At 43.6% G+C, this 18737-nt stretch overlaps 1 protein-coding gene across 2 annotated transcripts in view; it reads right to left on the bottom strand.

Moving 5' to 3' along the window:
- Positions 1-512: 512 nt before the first annotated feature.
- IGSF5 (immunoglobulin superfamily member 5) overlaps positions 513-18737 on the bottom strand; it is a 46492-nt gene continuing 28267 nt past the window's right edge. For both annotated transcript variants that reach the window (XM_044254945.1, XM_044254946.1), the window contains 5 exons: positions 14441-14584; positions 11628-11652; positions 7881-7981; positions 6546-6619; positions 513-1343 (listed from right to left, as the gene is read on the bottom strand). In XM_044254945.1, the coding sequence (XP_044110880.1) occupies positions 1248-1343; positions 6546-6619; positions 7881-7981; positions 11628-11652; positions 14441-14584 (440 nt within the window). In that variant the 3' untranslated portion in view covers positions 513-1247. The remainder of the gene's footprint in view (positions 1344-6545; positions 6620-7880; positions 7982-11627; positions 11653-14440; positions 14585-18737) is intronic.

The raw sequence follows: 18737 nt of genomic DNA on the forward strand, positions 1-18737 counted from the left end.
GAGATCAGGAGCACGACAAGGATGCCCACTCTCACCACTCTTGTTCAACATAGTATTAGCAGTCCTAGCAACAGCAATCAGACAACAAAGGGAAATAAAAGGTATCCAAATTGACAATGAAGAAGTCAAACTCTCTCTCTTCGCAGATGACATGATTCTTTATATGGAAAACCCAAAAGACTCCACCCCCAAACTACTAGAACTCATACAGCAATTCAGCAACGTGGCAGGATACAAAGTCAATGTGCAGAAATCAGTGGCTTTCTTATACGCTAACAATGAAAATACAGAAAGGGAAATTAGAGAATCGATTTCGTTTACTCTAGCACCAAGAACCATAAGATACCTGAGAATAAACCTAACCAAAGAGGTAAAGGAACTGTACTCGAGGAACTACAGAACACTCATGAAAGAAAGTGAAGAATGTGATTTTTTTTTAATAGACATCTCCTAAATGTCATGATTCCTTAAGCCACCACCTGAATAGTTCAGAACTCAGAAAGGCAATAACATTCTTTGGTGTTTTCTCTTTTATTTATTAAAGAACATGTTACCCATTTCCAGCTTTTTCACGGCATTTGTGGCATGTAAGGTACATCCCCCACAAATCATAATCCACATCCAACTCATCGGACGACATGAGAGCAGCCTGATAAGGAGCAGATAAAAGTGAATGCCTTCACATAAATATCCAATAATGAGATATTTCATAGTATGCCCATTGGATTTGAATTTAATCTTATTCTTAACCTATAAGTTCTGATTTTCCAGGAAATTTTAGATTTCTGATTGATCCTAATGCATATGCTCCTTTTTCACAGATAATATACAGTAATGCCCCACGTGCTAAACACACATAAATATTGTCTTCATAGGACATAACAGAACAAAAATATTTTTTAAAAGTTGTGGTAAGATAGAGGTTTATCCGCCATTGATGGGATTGGCAAGAAGGAGTGTCGAGTGACAAGTAAATTAAGATGATGAATTTGCAGCTTTACTTAGAAACTTGGTGGAATTCATGAAAATCTTGAAACATTTCAAAAGCCAAATTTTACCCTGGAAGGTGGGGAAATGGATTCTTTCTCCCCACATGAAGTGTCCATTCTGATCACTCCAGCCTCGCTCTGTCCCCGAAACGCTAGTGAAGTGGGAGCCCAGCCTCGGGACGGAGAGGAAGTCGAAACCATGTCGGCGTGAGGCAGGGCATCAGCCACGTGCAAAATGGAACTGGAGGGACATCTTAGCTAGACCAGAGTTGCATTCCTGACAGTCTTGGGACTGGTCATGATGAAGGAAACCTGTGGACGACCTGCGGGTCCCGGCGACCGGTGGTCAGGTCCCTGGGGACAAAGGGAGGAGGATGGGTTTTATCATTGGAGAGCGACATAAAAGGCAAATTTAAGCCGATAGCTCCACTCATCAGATAAGAAGACGCATAAGGGCCCAGAGAGGAACCAAAGATGTTAACACACATCCTTCCTTTCTTGCCTTATTTCAATAACCACACGCTCCAGAGGTGTCCAAGCTCAGGGCCTAACGAGTAATGCAGTTCAAAGAATCCAGAATTTGTTTGTATGAAGGCAAATGACAGGAAAGATGCACTCTTCTGGTTTGTTTTCTTTTTTTTTTTCTTTTTTTCAATCTTCCTAAGGAAATTCTAATCGGTATGAAAATGTAAAATATTTCTAACCTTCTTTAAAAACAGACTTTCATTCTAAAGGCGAGGAGCAAAATTGAACTGTCTGTACAGGCCAGCCTGCTCTCTCCCTGGGAGGCCATGCAGCCGCCTCCTCTCAGAAACCTGGTCTTTGCCATTCCCCTTGGGAAATGTGACTGCAGGCACTCCGCACACTCCTCCAGACGGGCCAGTGCTTGCCCAGCAGTACTACCCTATTGCAAAGCATGCGCTATGTGTTCCTGCCAGTTCTGAGACTGTCAGCTCAGATTCCGGGGCACTGCAGCTGCCTTGCACATCCTAAATAATGTAACTGGGCACCATGCATTATTTACGTCGCAATGGAATGTCATTAAGTCTTGAGGATAGAATCACTCTGGCTCTGGGGCTTAACTTAGCGACCCCCGAGTACAGGAAGCTGGGGGAGCCACCTCACCACCCTGCTCTGAGAACTGGCCTTCTGCTGTGAATAGGCTTGACATTTTTGCATTTGTGGTTTGCCTTTTGTTTTCCCTGTTGGGCTACACTAACGCGTTGCTGTTTTCTAAATTTATCAGGAGTGTATTTCTGTTTATCTCAGAAGGGTGGTGATTAGCGGGGAAGACTTGATCTGCGTTTCAAGACCTCCATGTGCTCACCGTTCAAAACTGACAGACTCCGGAGAGAAAGAAACAGAGTTGCCCAAAATAAACAGAAAAATTGACTGGCAGGGAGTTGAGCCCTGGAAACAGGAAAGGAAAAGGGGGACTCTTTGTGTTAACTAGTCACCAGGATGGAAAACATTTGCAAAGCCCATGACTTCATATAAAACAAAGGGTGCCTATCCTTCCCGTTAGCTGTAATTGTTAGTAAGACTTTCTAATTTTATTTATTAATTTTGTCCTCATGTGTTTCATGGGCAGTTACACCTGAGTTTACTGCACTTCACCAAGAGAAGCTCCTTCCTAGAAACAAAGTCGATATTACATATCCTGAACGGTAAGTCCAGCCCGGATAGGAATCATCAGTGGAGAGAAGTATCACATTTTGGTATGCATCCGTTTGGAACATCACTCTTGTTTTCCTTTCTGACCCTTCCTATAGCTTAATACGTGCTCCAGGGTCTCTGCAGCCCAAAAGCCCCTCATTTCCATCTTGTTATAAGGTAGTCAATTACCTATAGACCTGGTCATCTAGAGAATCCCTCCATGTTGTCTTAAAATTCAGACACACTCAGGCTGCACCCCAAGTCCACTGAGCCAGGAGTCTACAGGTGGGATCAAGAATCTGGGCATCCTAAAAGCTTTATCAATAATTCCCATATGTCTATGGACTCTGAAAAACAATCTGAGGGGTTTGAAGGGGCGGGGGATGGGAGGTTGGGGTAATCAGGTGGTGGGTATTAGAGAGGGCATGGATTGCATGGAGCACTGGGTGTGGTGCAAATACAATGAATACTGTTACACTGAAAATAAATTTTTAAAAAAAATTTTTTTAAATAATAATTCCCATACGTCACCCCTGGCCTTTCAGGCTTTCCCTTTCTTGGATCACATCTAAACAGGATACCCTTGGGGAAAAAAAAAAAAAGTGCCCAAGACTGCAAACAAGCAAAGTGACAATCTGATGTGGAATTATATACCTTTCCTCAATGACCCAAAACACAGCATTTTTATGTAGCGTATTCATCTATATCAGCCTAATAATACTGCTTATCATGACTAGATTGTGATTCTCTGCAAAGGGACTGTGTCTACTGCATGCACATGCCTTGTATCGCCTGGCCTGTGACAGCAGAAGTCTAGGCACTGAGGACATTCTCCACTTTAACAAACAACTTTTTAATGAGCACCCGGGAATGCTGCGCTAGACTGCATGTGGTCCATGGCCACCCGTTAGTTAAGATCTGAAAGTGCTGAGCGAAAATAAGACCAGCAGGTTGAGCAGATGAGAAAGCCAGCATGAAGAGAGAACGGGAGCACAGACTCTACAGTGGCTGTGCTGTTGGCAAAGCCAAGATCGCCCCACTGTGAGACCTATTAATACAAAACGGGAGCCTCGGTCGTTGATGTATGCACCTCGCCTCCACGGATCGGACGTGCATCTGCCTCAACCAGCTCCGAGGTGCTGGGGCTGGAAGAGTTTTGGCTGCAGGCTGCCTGCCAGCTGGAAATCTCTCAGCTGGAGCTACAGGCTATGTAGGACCCAAGGCTAGTGCAGATACTCTGCACAATTGTGTAGTCTGGGTCAACAGTCCTAAACTCCCGCAAGCCAGCTTCATGGGCAGGAGCCCCACTGGAGCCCATGTGCATGGAAGGACCCCGCAGCAGCCCTGGCGGCTCTGTCACAGGCTGGAGGCACACTGAGGCCCAAGAGGAAGAAGCTGGGGTGAAAAACAGATGAAGGAGCTCTAAGAAGCTCTCAGCTGCCTCTCCTGGTCCATTAGGGGTCAAGGCTCCCTACAGAATGGAGAAAGGCTAAGAGAAAAGAAAACAGTCTGAGGAAGGATGTCTTCCACCTGCACAGAGACAGCATGGCAGCCTGGACCAGGCACAGCTACAGGTCTGGACCCGGGGTGCCGCAGCTCACCTTGACCTCTTCAGTAGGGGGTGGCTTGGCCACTTGGCAGCTCTCAAGTGGCCAGCTGCCCACATGCAGGACTATGTCCTCTCTGGGCCACGAGCTCCAAAGCCCAGCCACTTTCTCCACCATCCGTCTTGCTCCATCCCTTCCGTATGTGCTCACAAAAAGCATAGCCCACATCTCAGGTTCACGTTCTCCAAATGGACAACCTACAGACAGGGCCTAGGCCTATCCCTGAGAGGCACGATCAGAGAGGGGCCTCTTCAAAACTGTCTTTGCACTGAAGTGCCCCAACTCTACGCAGAAGAACCCAGCTATTTAAGCAGCCCCCACCGGGCTGTAGCCCAGGCAAAAACAGCTATTCTTCTTTGTCTTCTGTTGGTTTCTTAAGGACCTTGATGCTCTGGGCCAAGATACACCCTTCCCTAGAAGCCTGACAGACTCTTCAAGAAACACGGTGTGTGTGACCATTCCCCAGGGCCCAGCAACTCTGGGCCACTGTTCTTTTTCTACCAAAAGATTATTTAGCTGGTTACATGTTTAAGTAGCAGAAACTTCTTAAATTTCTCTCGATGTGTATTTTCAAAACACTTCAAGCCTAAGAAGCATCTACTCCAAGCTCCAAAATGTCATTCTCCATGCCTATATCCAAAAGTATCTGGAGTTCCCCCTTTGTCCTCATTTCTACTTCAGGGGGAGATCATCAGACATGACCTTTCTGATCCCTCCCTCCTTACCCCATGCCCCCAACCCCAGAAATAAGTACATCGGCTTCTCTGATGGAAACACACGACCATAGAAAAGGTAACCATAGAAAAGCCACAGAAATAAAGGCTGGAGGAAATGTGTTCCTGGGTGACCATGTTTGGTACTAGGTGAAGAAGACCCTTCCATCAGCCACAGCTCCCACTCAGGTTCAGTTGTAGAGGTTTGACAGGAAACATCCTTCACAGCTTAGTGATAACTCCCTTTGGCCTGCCGCCCCTTACTCAAGAGATGGCCCCTCAGAAGAGAATTGGTTGCATCTCTATAGCCTTCCCTCCCAGGGCCAGACTGATGCATCAGAAGACATATGTGCCTGCTATAGTGAGTGCTGTGAAATGTGTAAGCCCAATGATTCACAGATCTGTACTCCTGGGGCAAATAATGCATTATATGTTAAAAAGAAGAAGAAGAAGAAGAAGAAGAAAGAAGAAGAAGAAGAAGAAGAAGAAGAAGACGACGACATATGTGTCAAAGACAACAGCCTTAATGGGAGGGAAGTTTCCTCTCCATTTTCCTGACACCAGCCTAAGGACATAGCCTGAACTTGTCCCCAACAATCTGTCACTTGGGCCAATGTTCTTTGGTGCCATAGATCCTCATATGTTTTCCCATCTGGCTACCACTGTTTTTCCAGTAGTGACATCACTCAGGTCCCCCCAATACACAGCTGAGCATCCATCGAAGCTCACCCCTCCCCACACAAAGGCCTAGAAGGCACATGTCACTGGCAAGTTATATGGATTGAGCTGAATCCCAACTTCAAGGAGGAGTATTACAGCCTGGAGTGGCCCAGAAACCCAAGTCAATATCTAGCCCAAGAGAGAACGATGGGTCTGAGAAGGCACTCCCAGCAGCGGCACTTCAGCCCGATGGCGATTTGTAGGCAGAACACAGCCAAGACCTTGGGAACTCACTTGCTTCAGGAGCCCAATCTGCAAATCTGCCTTTTCTAAAAGCTAAAGAGGAGAATAGCCATGCCTATGAGGGGCAGCGTCGCAGAGTCACATCAAAGTGCTTCTCCTTTGAAGGTGACTTTGTGCAGGTCAGAAAATGCATATTTTGCTTAATATGACTGTGGATACGAGAATCGTATTTTCTGTTTATGCGCTCCAGTTCACTCATCTGTGGCAACCAACACTGACTCCGTGTCAGAAAAATAACGTACCATGTCCTCGCGGTTCCTGGGTGACTGTGTTCTTCATGTTCTTTGGAAAGAAGGGGCCCATCAGAGTTTGTCTAACAACCAACAGTATCTACAACTAGCATTCCTCCCCTGGAGCTCCAGACCTGTACATCTAACCACCACTCAGCATCTCTAGGTGGGTGTGTAAGAGATACCCCAAAGTCTACAAGCCCCCACCTATACTTTTGTGCAAGAGATGTATACGTCCTCCATGCTAACAGGTTAACCAGTGAGCACAGGCCAAGTTCCTCCATCATGCACATAAAACAAGTACCATTTTATAATCACCTACCACCCGGCAACGGTTTTTAAATGGCAAAAAAAAAATCTCAAAATGGGGAAAATGATCTGAGTCACCTGATAAGGTTGTCTATTTCCTTGTTGTTCTCGAACACTGGATTCAGAGGACTCTCGAGCGAGAGAAGCAAGTTCTGCAATGGAAGAGTGATTTTAGAGTGATAAGTAACAAAACCCAAATAATAGTCCAGCAATTCTGATTTATTAGGAAACACGTTTGCTTTTATACAGTAACCCAAGCATAAAACAATCCTTAACCATAAACAGATTTGTCTTTAGAGTTTCCTTGAGGTTATATACTTTCAAGTCTTATTCTTCTAATGAAATAAAAACATGGAAAACTCACAATTCAGTCCTTCCTGACTCATTAGTCTCATCCAGAGACAAGGTGAATCTGTGGCTTTAATGCTGACCAAGGGATATAAACACATGACCAAGAGGACAAAAAGACAGAGAGGTTTGGTTTGGGCCTAGATTTTGGTCAAACTACTTGATTAATTGTTCAAAACACTAATGAATAAATATTCGTCCCCAGGAAATTTTGTAAGCTGTGATCAGAATATGAAAGGACACAGTCATGCTTCGTGAACTTTTTAAGAATCTGAAGTAACCCATTTGGAATGGACGTGGGAGACCACCACGGTGAAGGGGAACGGGCTGGGAGGGCGGCCCCAGTCTTAGTGAAAACAATTTGCAGGAGGGGTGCGGGGGCCCTCAGCAAGAACTGATTAATGAAACATCTCTCCAAGGAATTTGTTCTGCCAGGCAACTTGTTAGGGTCTCCCTCTCCAGACCATTCACACTCGTCCCCTCTCTCATCTACCTTCCAGAAGGATCTCAGACCAAACCAGATCCCTGCTGCCTCCCAGTGGCCAAGCCTTCCGAGATGTCCCTTCAAGGACTCTGTCCTCCAAAGGGAAGACATTCCGGTGCTACAAAGACTTTTCGAAATTGGGTTTTGTTCTTCAACACTGCACACAGTCCAAAGCTCACTAGGAACAGATTTCTCGCTGAGTTTCGGTTTTATTGGACATTTTGGGAAAGAGACCCTCAATATATTAAAATCCATCCTCAAACGCTTTTCTAAAGCTAGATGGCTTTAACGAAAGAGAAAGCATTAAAAAAAAAAAAAACCCAGAAAATTTATTTTAAAGAAATTATCATCCCACTCTATTTTAAACTTTGGAGAAATAGATAGATTTTTACTTTTTATAGAATATTTCTATATTCTAGAATACTTCCAGCCCTGAAATTTCTCCTTCTTCTGAAATTTCTCAAAAAAGAATGACCAGCAAGGGCTGAGTCCCCTGCCTTGTGCAGCTGGTGCCTGGTCAGGGTCAGCAAGCGCCTCCCCCTCCCCTTCAGGTCTTCCGACAGCCCCACCCACCCACTCACTTGCCATCCTGGGCTCATCTGGGCTGTAGGCATTGTTTTCACTCCCACTTTTCACATTTGTCTCCAAACTTTCTTTGTTTGTCTTCACACTTACGGATTTTCTGAAATTAGACCATTTTATTTTATTACTTAATTTTATTTTAATTAATTTAAATTTTAATTTCATTAATTAATTTTACTTAATTTATTACTTATTTTTTAAAAGCCAAATGTTAACCAGCCATGGATGTTGGGTTCACTCTGGTCCGCCCAGAGCACTCTTGCCTGTTAAACCACAGCATTGGGATGGAAACTTATAGGCACCAGCACGACTGTGTAGGTGGTCTGCCTGCTCACGCTCCCCTTGAGGTGGACAGAAATACGCCCATGGACTCCATTCCCCCATCCACAATCAACCCCCAGAAGCCAGTGACCAAATTAAGCAGGGCTGGCAAACTGCGACCCATAGGGCAAATCCACCTCCTCCTGTAAGTAAAGTTTCACTGGAGCACAGCCACACCTGTCTGCTTCCATATTATTTATGGCTGTCTGCATGGTACCACACCAAAACTGAGTAACTGTGATAAAGAGCATGCGGCCTGCAAAAGCAAAATATTTACAATCTGGACCTTTACAGAGAACATATGCCAATCTCTGAAATAAAGTAACAATTGGGGCAACGTCCCAGGGGAAGAAAACTTGGCAGTGGAAATCCAAAGAGTTAAAGATATTCATGACTGACCACTGAGGACTTCTTGGGAAATAACCAGGTATGTGCAAAGATTTACTTGAAAGAATATTCATGCATGAGCTACTGTAATAGCAAAAACTGCAAAGGACACAGGTGCCCCACCATAGAGGACCAGTGAAATAAATGACAATACATCTCTAAAATGAAACTCCATGCCACCTGTAAAAATTATTACAGATGAGAGCTCTCATGCACTGTGGTGAAAGTATACACTGGCACACCCACTTTAGAAAACTGTGGGGTATTGATTCCACCCACCCAGTGCTCACTGATACACCTGCACCCACCTGGGTACAACACAGAGAGGAGTACTAATGAGCATGTCACCAAAGATCTGTAACTGTTTAGTGCCACAGAATTCTTAAAACTCCAAAAACTATCCAAATGCCTGTATAAAGGAAAAATCAATTGCATATATACTCACAGTCTGCTATTATATAATAGTAAATCACCTACCCCTTCACTGAACAATATGGACCAATCTCACAGTGTGATGCTTAAGAAAACCAAAATGAATGAGTACACACAATATGATTCCATTTACATAAAGTTTATATGAACCTAATCTCGGGGGATGTGGGCATAGAGGTTAGAAGACATAACCTTTGGGATGCCTGGATGTCTGACTCTTGATCTGGAATCAGGGTTGTGAGATCCAGCCCAGTGTTGGGCTCTGCACTTGGCGTGGAGTCTGCTTAAGGTTCTCTCTGTCCCTCCTTGGAACCCTCTCTCTCAGTCTCCCTCTCTTAAAAAAAAAAAAAAAAGACACGACCTTTGAGGAAGGGTCAGTGATTTGAGGGGCATGGGGAGTTTGAAGTGTTGGGGGTACTCTAGTTCTACATGTCCCCACTCAAGGCCCATAAGCCTTGTGAAAAGTAATCGAGCCACACACCTACAATCTGTATCCCTGAACTCATACTTCAGTAAGATAGTTTTATTAAGCACAAATTTATTTTTACCATTTATTAACAGAAATGTATTTATTACAGAAATTTGTTAACATAAATAATCTTCAGAATAGTGCCAAGTAAGACAAGCAAGTTACGAAATTAGATTTATGCTGATCCAAGTTTCACAAAACGCGTATGTGCGTGTACCTATGTGAGCACGTGTGTGTGAGAGCAGGTACATACTTACTTAACAATACCTGCTTCCGAACAGTAGAATTACGGGTGATTTCAAAATCATTTCTATGTTTTTAAAGATTTACTCATTTATTTTATGGGGGAGTTGCAGAGGGAGAGGGAGAGAAGGTCTCAAGCAGACTCCGTGTTTGGCACGGAGCCCCATGGAGGGCTCAGTCTCACGTCCCTCGGATCACGACCCAGCAGAAATCGAGAGTCGGATGCTCAACTGCCTGTACCCCCAGGGCCCCTCAAAATCACTTCCTAAAAGTAAATTTTTAATTTTTTCTATAATAAACATGCATTGGTTCTATAGGAAGGAATGTGTGCATTATTTTACTGCAGAAGGAGCCTGGGAGCCGCTGGAGTTTGCACAGCGCAGGGAAGCCAGGTGGGATACGGGGGTGCCAGTGAGCCTCCCTGCCTTTCCTCCCAGGACCTAACACACGTTCAGCACTCAGCGTCTACTAGCGATTGTCATCCCTACGGTCATATTATTGCTGCTGTTGTCCTTATTCTTCTTATCCTCTATCCGTGACCCCAAATAGCTGCTGACCACTGTTCTATGTCTTGAAATCATCTAACATCCCAGAGAATAGAGATTAAAAAAATACTACAAAGTTAATAATGGTGAAAGGAGCCTGGGTGGCTCAGTGGGTTAAGCCGCTGCCTTCAGCTCGGGTCATGATCTCAGGGTCCTGGGATCAAGTCCCACATCAGGCTCTCTGCTCAGCAGGGGGCCTGCTTCCTCCTCTCTCTCTCTGCCTGCCTCTCTGCCTACTTGTGATCTCTCTCTGTCAAATAAATAAATAAAATCTTTAAAAAAAAATAATAATAATGGTGAAAGGAAGAATCCAGGCCACCACCCTGCTTGCTGGAGACAGCCATCAAGAGAAATGCTAGAATAATTACTGGAGTCCATTTTCCGTCCTCTCCTCTTGCCCCAAGTTAAGCTCCAAAGGAGGTGGATTCAGACTGCGGCTTTGTGGCGTCCTGAGAGAGACCACAGCCCGCTCTCCCAGACCATATCATCACCAGTAAGCCACTGGGGTCAGAGGGAGTATGGCTAGTGTCTGTTACATGATGACTGTATACATCTGCGTTCGCCATGGATAGCCAAAAGGTGTTTTAAACTCTCAGCATTTCAAAAACTAAAAGTATCTAATAAAATACTGGAAATTAGCCGTGGTTTGTTATAACACCTCCCAGCAAAATGAGCTCTGCCTAAAAATCCCTCCCCTTACTGCATTTATACATGTGTAAATATTGAGACATTTAAACTGGTTATTGTATTATTGTAGGTCCCTGACATAGCTTAAAAGTACTTGCAGCAATTTCAGGACAGCCATGGGAATGCCAGGGGTTTTCCTGTCCCCTCCCACATTAGTTGCACAAGCAGTGAACACTACCTAATTTGTCCCCCTGTTCAGTTTCATGTGCCTGAAGCCATCCAGCTGGCCTCCCTGCTCTCCCCGGTCCCAGAAATTCCAGCAGGGCCTCTGCCTTGTTCTTTACCCTTGAAATAGTCCTCAAGTCCCCTGCATTGACTCAGAACAGGAGAGACAACAGTCATGGTGCATAGTGTCCTCTTGTGGAAAGAGCTGCGAATGTCAGACACTAAGCAGAAAATCTCCGTTTCCTAAGTGAGCTAGAGCAATTCAGATGTAGGCAGTAGCTCCATCCCTTATTTTATTCTACAGTTGTTTTTGCCATATGAGTTTGTGTTTGGCATACATGTTTTTCAGAGTTGTCCATTTTTGGTATTTTATTTTGAGTAACATAATCCTGAAATCCCACAGCTCTATATGTTAGTGGTAGTAGGGTTGGTGTTGTTTGGTTATTTTTCAGTTGTTTGTTTCTGTTTTCAGAAAACTGATGTGATTTCAAACTTACCTTATTTCACTTTGATAACTAGACTCTGCAAAAAAAAAAAAAAGGGAGGGGTGGGGACAGAAATCACATTAGCAAAATCAAGATAGCTATTCTGAAAATATCCCTCTATTTTAAGTACATTGCTGAGTATTTGTGACCCATTAGAGTATTATTAAATTCCCCCACACCAAATTACCAAATTATTTTCAAGCATAAGGAAAGTAGAATTCACTATTAACTATCATAACTACTGCACCTGAAGTATAGTGGGTACCTATTAAGTATTTGATAGTGAATTGATTAGGGAAATACAAAGACTCTATTCACTAGGAAGAGGCATTCGGCATTCCCAGTACCTACTGCCATTCATTCAGTACTCACTGTGTGCCAGCTCTATCACAGAGATTATTTCATTTTTATCTTTACAACAACCCAAGAGGTAGGTGTTAGCAACATCATATTTTTAACAAACTAGACATTATTATATTTTATTACCATACTATAACAAATAAGGAATTACATTGTATAAGCACCATACTTCCTTAATTCTAAGATACATTTTCAATCAGTGTGTAGTAATGGTATTAACGCACGGAGTTGCATCCACCCCTAGAAGCTGTCATTAAATTACTAATGTTTTTAATCAATGGATTCTTGGACTGGAGAGGACATAGAACCTGGAAATAGGGAGTGAGAGAACCACACACCAGTCCCCAATCATCTGTCTCAAAAGCCAATGTTCTTTGCAACTCTGCTTTCCTGTCTAGACCTTCTATTCATCAAGATTTACTGAAATCTAAAAAAAAAAAAAATTCATTTTCCTCATTTTTAGGTATGTTCTCACTTACTTCCAGTTGAAATAACATCTGCCAATTCACACCCCAAAATGGACCTAAGAAGCAATCTTATTTGAAATGAAAGAGAATGACAGTCTGAAATGTCACTAGCATTCCCATAAGGAACGCGCTCCAGGAGATGGCTCTCGGTTTCTCTGCTCTATTAGCAGAAGCAATCCCAAGGCCTTCAGACCACACTGAGCGGGGTCCTCACCCCTCCTCGCCAGTCCCCAGTTAACCAGTCAGAGCACTGAGAATTCCCAGGCACTGGCAAAGCAATGTGCCAGAAAATACTTCTGAAGAAAACTGATGTTTGTTGTTTTCAAGCATAGAGATAATTATGGGAAAATCCAGACCTCCCTGATCCTTTACATTTATGTCAAGGGGAAGTGTAGTGTCCACTGTGAATTCTACCTAATGCAGTGGACTTTGTAAGTAGGCTGTCACAGGCGCTGTCCATAGCCCTTACCTAGACTTGTTATGAACAAGGGCAATAAAAACAGCTCACTCTTATATGAGTTTTTCATCTCAATGTTAAATAAAGGATAAAATCTAGGGTAGAAACAGTTTCATATACCATTTTATTTTATTGTCACAACCAGTCTATAGGATAGTACTTATTCCCAGCTTGTAAATGAGGATGCTAAGAATCAAAGTCACCCTGGTGCACATCTTAACATGGGCCACCAACCCTCACAGCCATCTTATGAGGCTGTTGTGGAACAGACAAAAAACAGCGGAAGAGAAGCAGAAATCCAAACAACCAGAAAGTCCTCAACACCACAGCAGCTGATGTTGAAAATAATAATGTGAAGGCACGGAACAATCCTAGTCACTTCTCACTTAAATTTTAAGTTATCCATAGTTTTCACTTAAAATCCAGTGTATTTTATTTGAATAATCTGCCTGTGGCGTATAGGGTATCTCCCAGGTAAAAGCAAATTCCATCAAATCTGGGCCAACAGAGGCTTACTACCTTTCATGTTCTGTTTCCTAGGGAATAAAGTCGTATGACAGAATTAATTCCCAATCCCAAAGCAAATCCACGCATGGGTTCAGGCTCGACAATTAGCCTAGATACAGCGTAACTCTGCACTTTACACAGAATATCTCAGTAACAGAGGCATTCCATGTAAGGTAATTAACACAGTGACTGACAGCCACAAAAAGTGCTCATCGAATGACAATTAGCATTAATAAAATTTTAAATGCAATTGAACTGACACATAGTCTAATATCAGAAGTCTTATTTTAAGAAAAATACCTTAACTGTAGAAAATATTAAATAGGCATAGAGGTAAGCTTTTAAGAGACAAAGAAAGGTAAGGCTGGACATACATTCAGCACTTGGAAAATTCTAAGACATCCACATAAAAAGATCCAGTGGTTCCTGGAGTCATAGACAGCTGAATTCTACCACAAGCCCACCCCAACCTCGAATTCAAGGCTGACCCCCAAACAAGGTCACTGCTTTGAGTACCCCAAAAGACCTCATTCAGAAGAGATGCATAATTACCTTTATTAATTTTCTCTGTATTATTTTTATTGACAGAAGACCTTCTTTTTCTTGCTACCACTACAACATTTTCCTACAAAAGGCAATTTGGAATTACACAAAATAGGAAATAATCTTTTACTGTGCTCAGATAGGAAAAAAAAAGCATAGCACCTGAAAGGCAGATTATAATGCCCTTACATCCTCGAAAATAAGTACAAAATTTAAGTAGTCGGTGTCTTTGCTCAGAAAGGTGCTCTCTCTTCACCTTCCCAAAAGTGTGAAGATCTAGGTCTTCCCCGGAGGGGTTACACCAGGCCCCAAAGGAATGTAACCCTTTTCAGAAAGTCCTTTCATTCTCTGAAGCTCAAATGTCCACTTCCAAGTGAAGGACGCTCTCAAGGTCAATGCATCTTATGAAATTGCTGAGGAGCTAATGGATTTCAAGTGCTTGTACCAAAAGTTGAAAAATATACACAAATCTATATGAACCAAAAAATTACCTTTTTTCTCTTGTCTTGAGGAGACACAGCAACAGCAGAATATTATAATCAGAACAATTATCAGGATGAAAAGCAATGACAGGGATACTGCAAGCAGAGCTATGGCCCAGGTAGGCAAGGATGTCCCTGCTTTATCAATGCTGCCTATAAGGTTGAAAAGAGAGAAAAAAAAATTAATTTACTGGTGCTTGCCACTGTCTAGAGTACGTAAGCACTGATTCTGCTACCCTGTAAGTCAGATTTTGTTTTCCAATAATATAACTATGTGGCCCACTACAGGTGGTTGTCATAGGCCAACTTCTCTTGAGCGTGCTCAGATACTCAATTCTCTACAGGATCTTCCATTACAATACTTAGTGCTGCCAATAAATACCGCTGAGTACGACAGTCCCTGTGTCCATTGGTTAGCGCCTCTACCAGTCTTCCAGGGAGGGTAGATGGCAAGGGGAGACAGCTCCCAGGTTGAAGTAGAAATTACCACACTTCAGTATCCTTTATTTAGCCACAGAATCCTTACTGAGCAGCTACCGCTGGACAAAGACTGCAAGACTGGTGTTTGGTTCTCCCTTCCATGTCCCCACCCTTCAGGGATCCAGAGTCCAAAAGAAATGAGGACAAGCTGTAGAGGTGTCACATCTAAAGGAGTGTCCTACAAGCCTTTCAACCCCAGCCCACCTAGACCCCACATGCAGAACGCTTCTCTCATCAGCTGATTGCTGTTTCCCATGGCTCTTCAGGAGCCACCTTCTTTAAGGTCCGCTTTGCCCTCTGGCTGTATGCAGTAGTCATGGAGTTGAGGAAAGAATGGACAGGCAGCCGCCAGAGGGGAGTGACAAGGAGTGGGGCAGGAGGGAAGGGAGAAGAAGAAAACCATTTTGTGTAAGGCAGTCCTGCCTTAGCCAGAGCTGTCCAGCACGCACCATGCACTTATCTAAATTCAAATTAAATGAAGCAAAATGATGGGCACTAAATACTCAACTCCTCAGTCGCACTCGTCACATTTCAAGTGCCCGATTCCAACAGGTGTAGAGCATTGCTCTCATCACAGAACGTCCTGCTGGAGGGCACCGCCCAGCACCGGGTTGTGAGAACTGCAAGGAGGTCCTATCCAGCATTGCGTTTCCCCTCCTGAAACACGCTGAGGTCAAGTCGCATCTAAGTCGATCTGTTCAAACGTGAAGTGCTACTCAGTATAGCCTGTCACTCAGCTGAGTGCTTGGTTGGACTCTCACTGTGGATGAATGCTATTTATTAAATGCAAATCATCGGGAAATACTGAAATCACAGACTTCTTGCGAGGGAAGATACAGTCTGTAAATCAACAATCTTTCCAGCTCGTTGGAACTAGCGGTTATAGGGGAAACCCATTCTTGTGTGTTTTCCCTTAGAGTTTTCCATGAAAATTGACCTTGAAATCATAATTTGCTAATCCTGTGTCAAAGTGAAAAGCTCAGAGTACCTTGTGGCAATGGTTAGACATAATCACGAATTCCCTGGTTTCTGTGACCATCAACCAGCTGGATTATGACTCATGGACAAGTAAGGATTCCACTACAAAGTAACACAAGGACTAATCTCCAAGCAAGTGCTAAAACTCAGAGAACTCTGTGCTTTGAAGAATTACATAATATAAAAATATACGCATCTTCTGCTCTTGGTGCAAAGTTCCTGTGCATGACCTGTGATAGTTTTTTGTTTAATTTCCTTTAAAAAAAAATCTCCTATTCATCTTCACCTTAAATGTTTGTGAAATTGCTTGCTATCACTTCCAGCTCTCCTTACACATCTGCTACTCTCTAAATGAAAGTTAGTCCCCTCAAAGTCAAAGACTGTCTTATTTTCCTTATATCCCAAGCACCTGACACGTACTGGGCACATAGGATGAATGTGGAGGGGAGGATGGGTCTCCACATCACCCACCATTTTTCTGAGATGAATTGGGACAGATAAAGATTGAAAAGAGTTCCCCAGGAAAGGTGGGAGGTGCTGGGGACAATATTCAGCCCTTCCCATATCACCCCTCCTCAGCCCCAGAACTAGAGTTTTAAGATTTTATTTTTATCTATTTATTTGAGAGAGAGAGAGAGAGAAAGAGCCGGAGAAGGAGCAGAGGGAGACGGACAGGCAACACTCTGCACTGAGCTCGGAGTCCAACGCAGGGCCTTATCTCACAACCCTGAGAACATGACCTGAGCCAAAATCAAGAGTCAGACACTTTAAACGAATGGAACCACCCAGGCGCCCCACAACTGGAGCTTTCAAACAAGCCAGCCTCTTCACACGCAGAGAGTAATACAAGTTACCCACTTGCTACACAGACAGCAAAATTCCCAGGCATCACCAGGAACAGTTGTTACACAAGCAGATTCAGAGGCTGCCCGCTGTGGTGCCAAGTCAGGGGGTCTGGAATGTATGTGTTTGGTGGACTCACACACTGAGAATGCCCGAAATGGAAACGCTTCCCAAGCAAACTGCCACATTACAGGATGTTCCCATAATCTCCCTCTTGTGGATGTGATAAAAAAAAAAAGAAAGAAAGAAAAAGAAAAATTAAGTCCAAAACCACGTTTATGATAATCACAATCTGGAGTTAAAACTCAGATCACTGCACAGAAGCTTTGTGATTGACAAAGAGCTCTGGGCTCAGTGGATCCAGGGAAATTTCATGGCCACTGTTTCTGTGCTCCCTCTGGCCACTGATCACTCATCCACAACAATTCCTGCCCCCACTCACCCCCCAGGCCGTTCAGAGACTAGGGCTGTGTCTGAAAGTGCGGAGAACACTGCAGGGTACAACACATTCAAGATGGCTGACATCATCCTAAATCAGTCTGATGAACTTGTTACGAGCTGAAGTTTGCAAATATTAGAACCCTTCATAATAAGGGAGATAGCTGATGTTAAGCATTAAGGTCTGGCTCAAGATTCAAGAAATGGGATTGAGATTCCTACTGGAAAAAGTCAACACATTGTTGACTTACTCAAACATTCCCTACCCGGGCATTTTCCTCCCTTACTGGAGAAAACGTTCAGTGTGCCAAGCTTCTGTCAGTCAAGTCTTGACGTGATGACCTTTCCTCTGATCTAGCACAGAAACAGCTGCTTATCATCAGGGAGGAGTTGTTTGAAGAGACGGAAGGGTCCTCTCACTGGATTTGGTGCTCAAACCAAGGAAGACAGCAGGTGATATTGTGATCTCATAACTCTCTTGTCTCTTAATTTAACTACCAAGTTTAGCAAAGTGATGCCGCTTTCTTCTAAAAGCCCAAACTCTCACCAAAACAGTAGTTTATCTCAGAAGCCACATGGCTCTTTCTTTCGCTTCCAGTATGCTGTGACCATGGTACGCTAAGAGTCTCAGTGTAGTCTCCCTGAGTTTCACACCAAGAGAAGACTTACGTTCTCTCTCGACTCCAGTGGAGCTCTCCCAAAGAAGCATGGCATATGAGCCATGAGGAGGTACAATTTGGAACCAGAGCTGCACAGAAGAACCCTCCTTATTTTAATAATAATTTTTAATTCATCATATATGATATATACATGAATACACACATGCATATATATCGTAGACAATTCAGTGTGATGCTAATTTTTAAATGAGTACATTTACAATGCATTGAAATAAAAATAAATAATGATCATATATTGATAAAAAGCAGGGCAGTGGACAGAAAGCACAGAATCTTGGAATGACCTTGTGAGCAATCCAACCCCTTTACTGTACAGATAAGATTCTTGGGACAAAGAGGCTCAGTAAACTGGACAAAGGCACTCAGAAAAAGGAGAAAACCCAGGGTTGTGAGCCTTGTCTTTCTACTCATTTTGTGTGTCCAACTTGGAATATCTTTTGGGAAGATACAGCCCAGGTGTTATGGGAAATGGGGAGTCTGTGTGGGCACTGGCCCCTGACTTGTGCGCTAGCGAAGGGTGGGAACATAATGGCTCAAGGCAAATGCTTGAGTTGTTGGAAAGGATGTATATGTGCACCTGACGACCAAGGAAGATGACCTCCACATTCAACACTGCTTGCCTTCCTCCCTGTGTTCCCTTACACATCTGTGCACGTCAGGACCACACAACTGAATTTGCTCTGCAACTTTTATCTTTGCATCAGGACTTCCCTTTTTCCATCTGTGCAGAAAAGGAAGTACTTCCCAGACGCTCTCATAGAAGTGCTCAGAGTTGTAAAAGGCCACATGGAGGGGTGCCTGGGTGACTCAGTGGGTTAAAGCCTCTGCCTTCGGCTCAGGTCATGATCCCAGAGTCCTGGGATTGAGTCCCACATCAGGCTCTCTGC

This window comes from Neovison vison, chromosome 6 (assembly GCF_020171115.1).
Source record: "Neovison vison isolate M4711 chromosome 6, ASM_NN_V1, whole genome shotgun sequence".
Lineage (NCBI taxonomy): Eukaryota > Metazoa > Chordata > Mammalia > Carnivora > Mustelidae > Neogale > Neogale vison.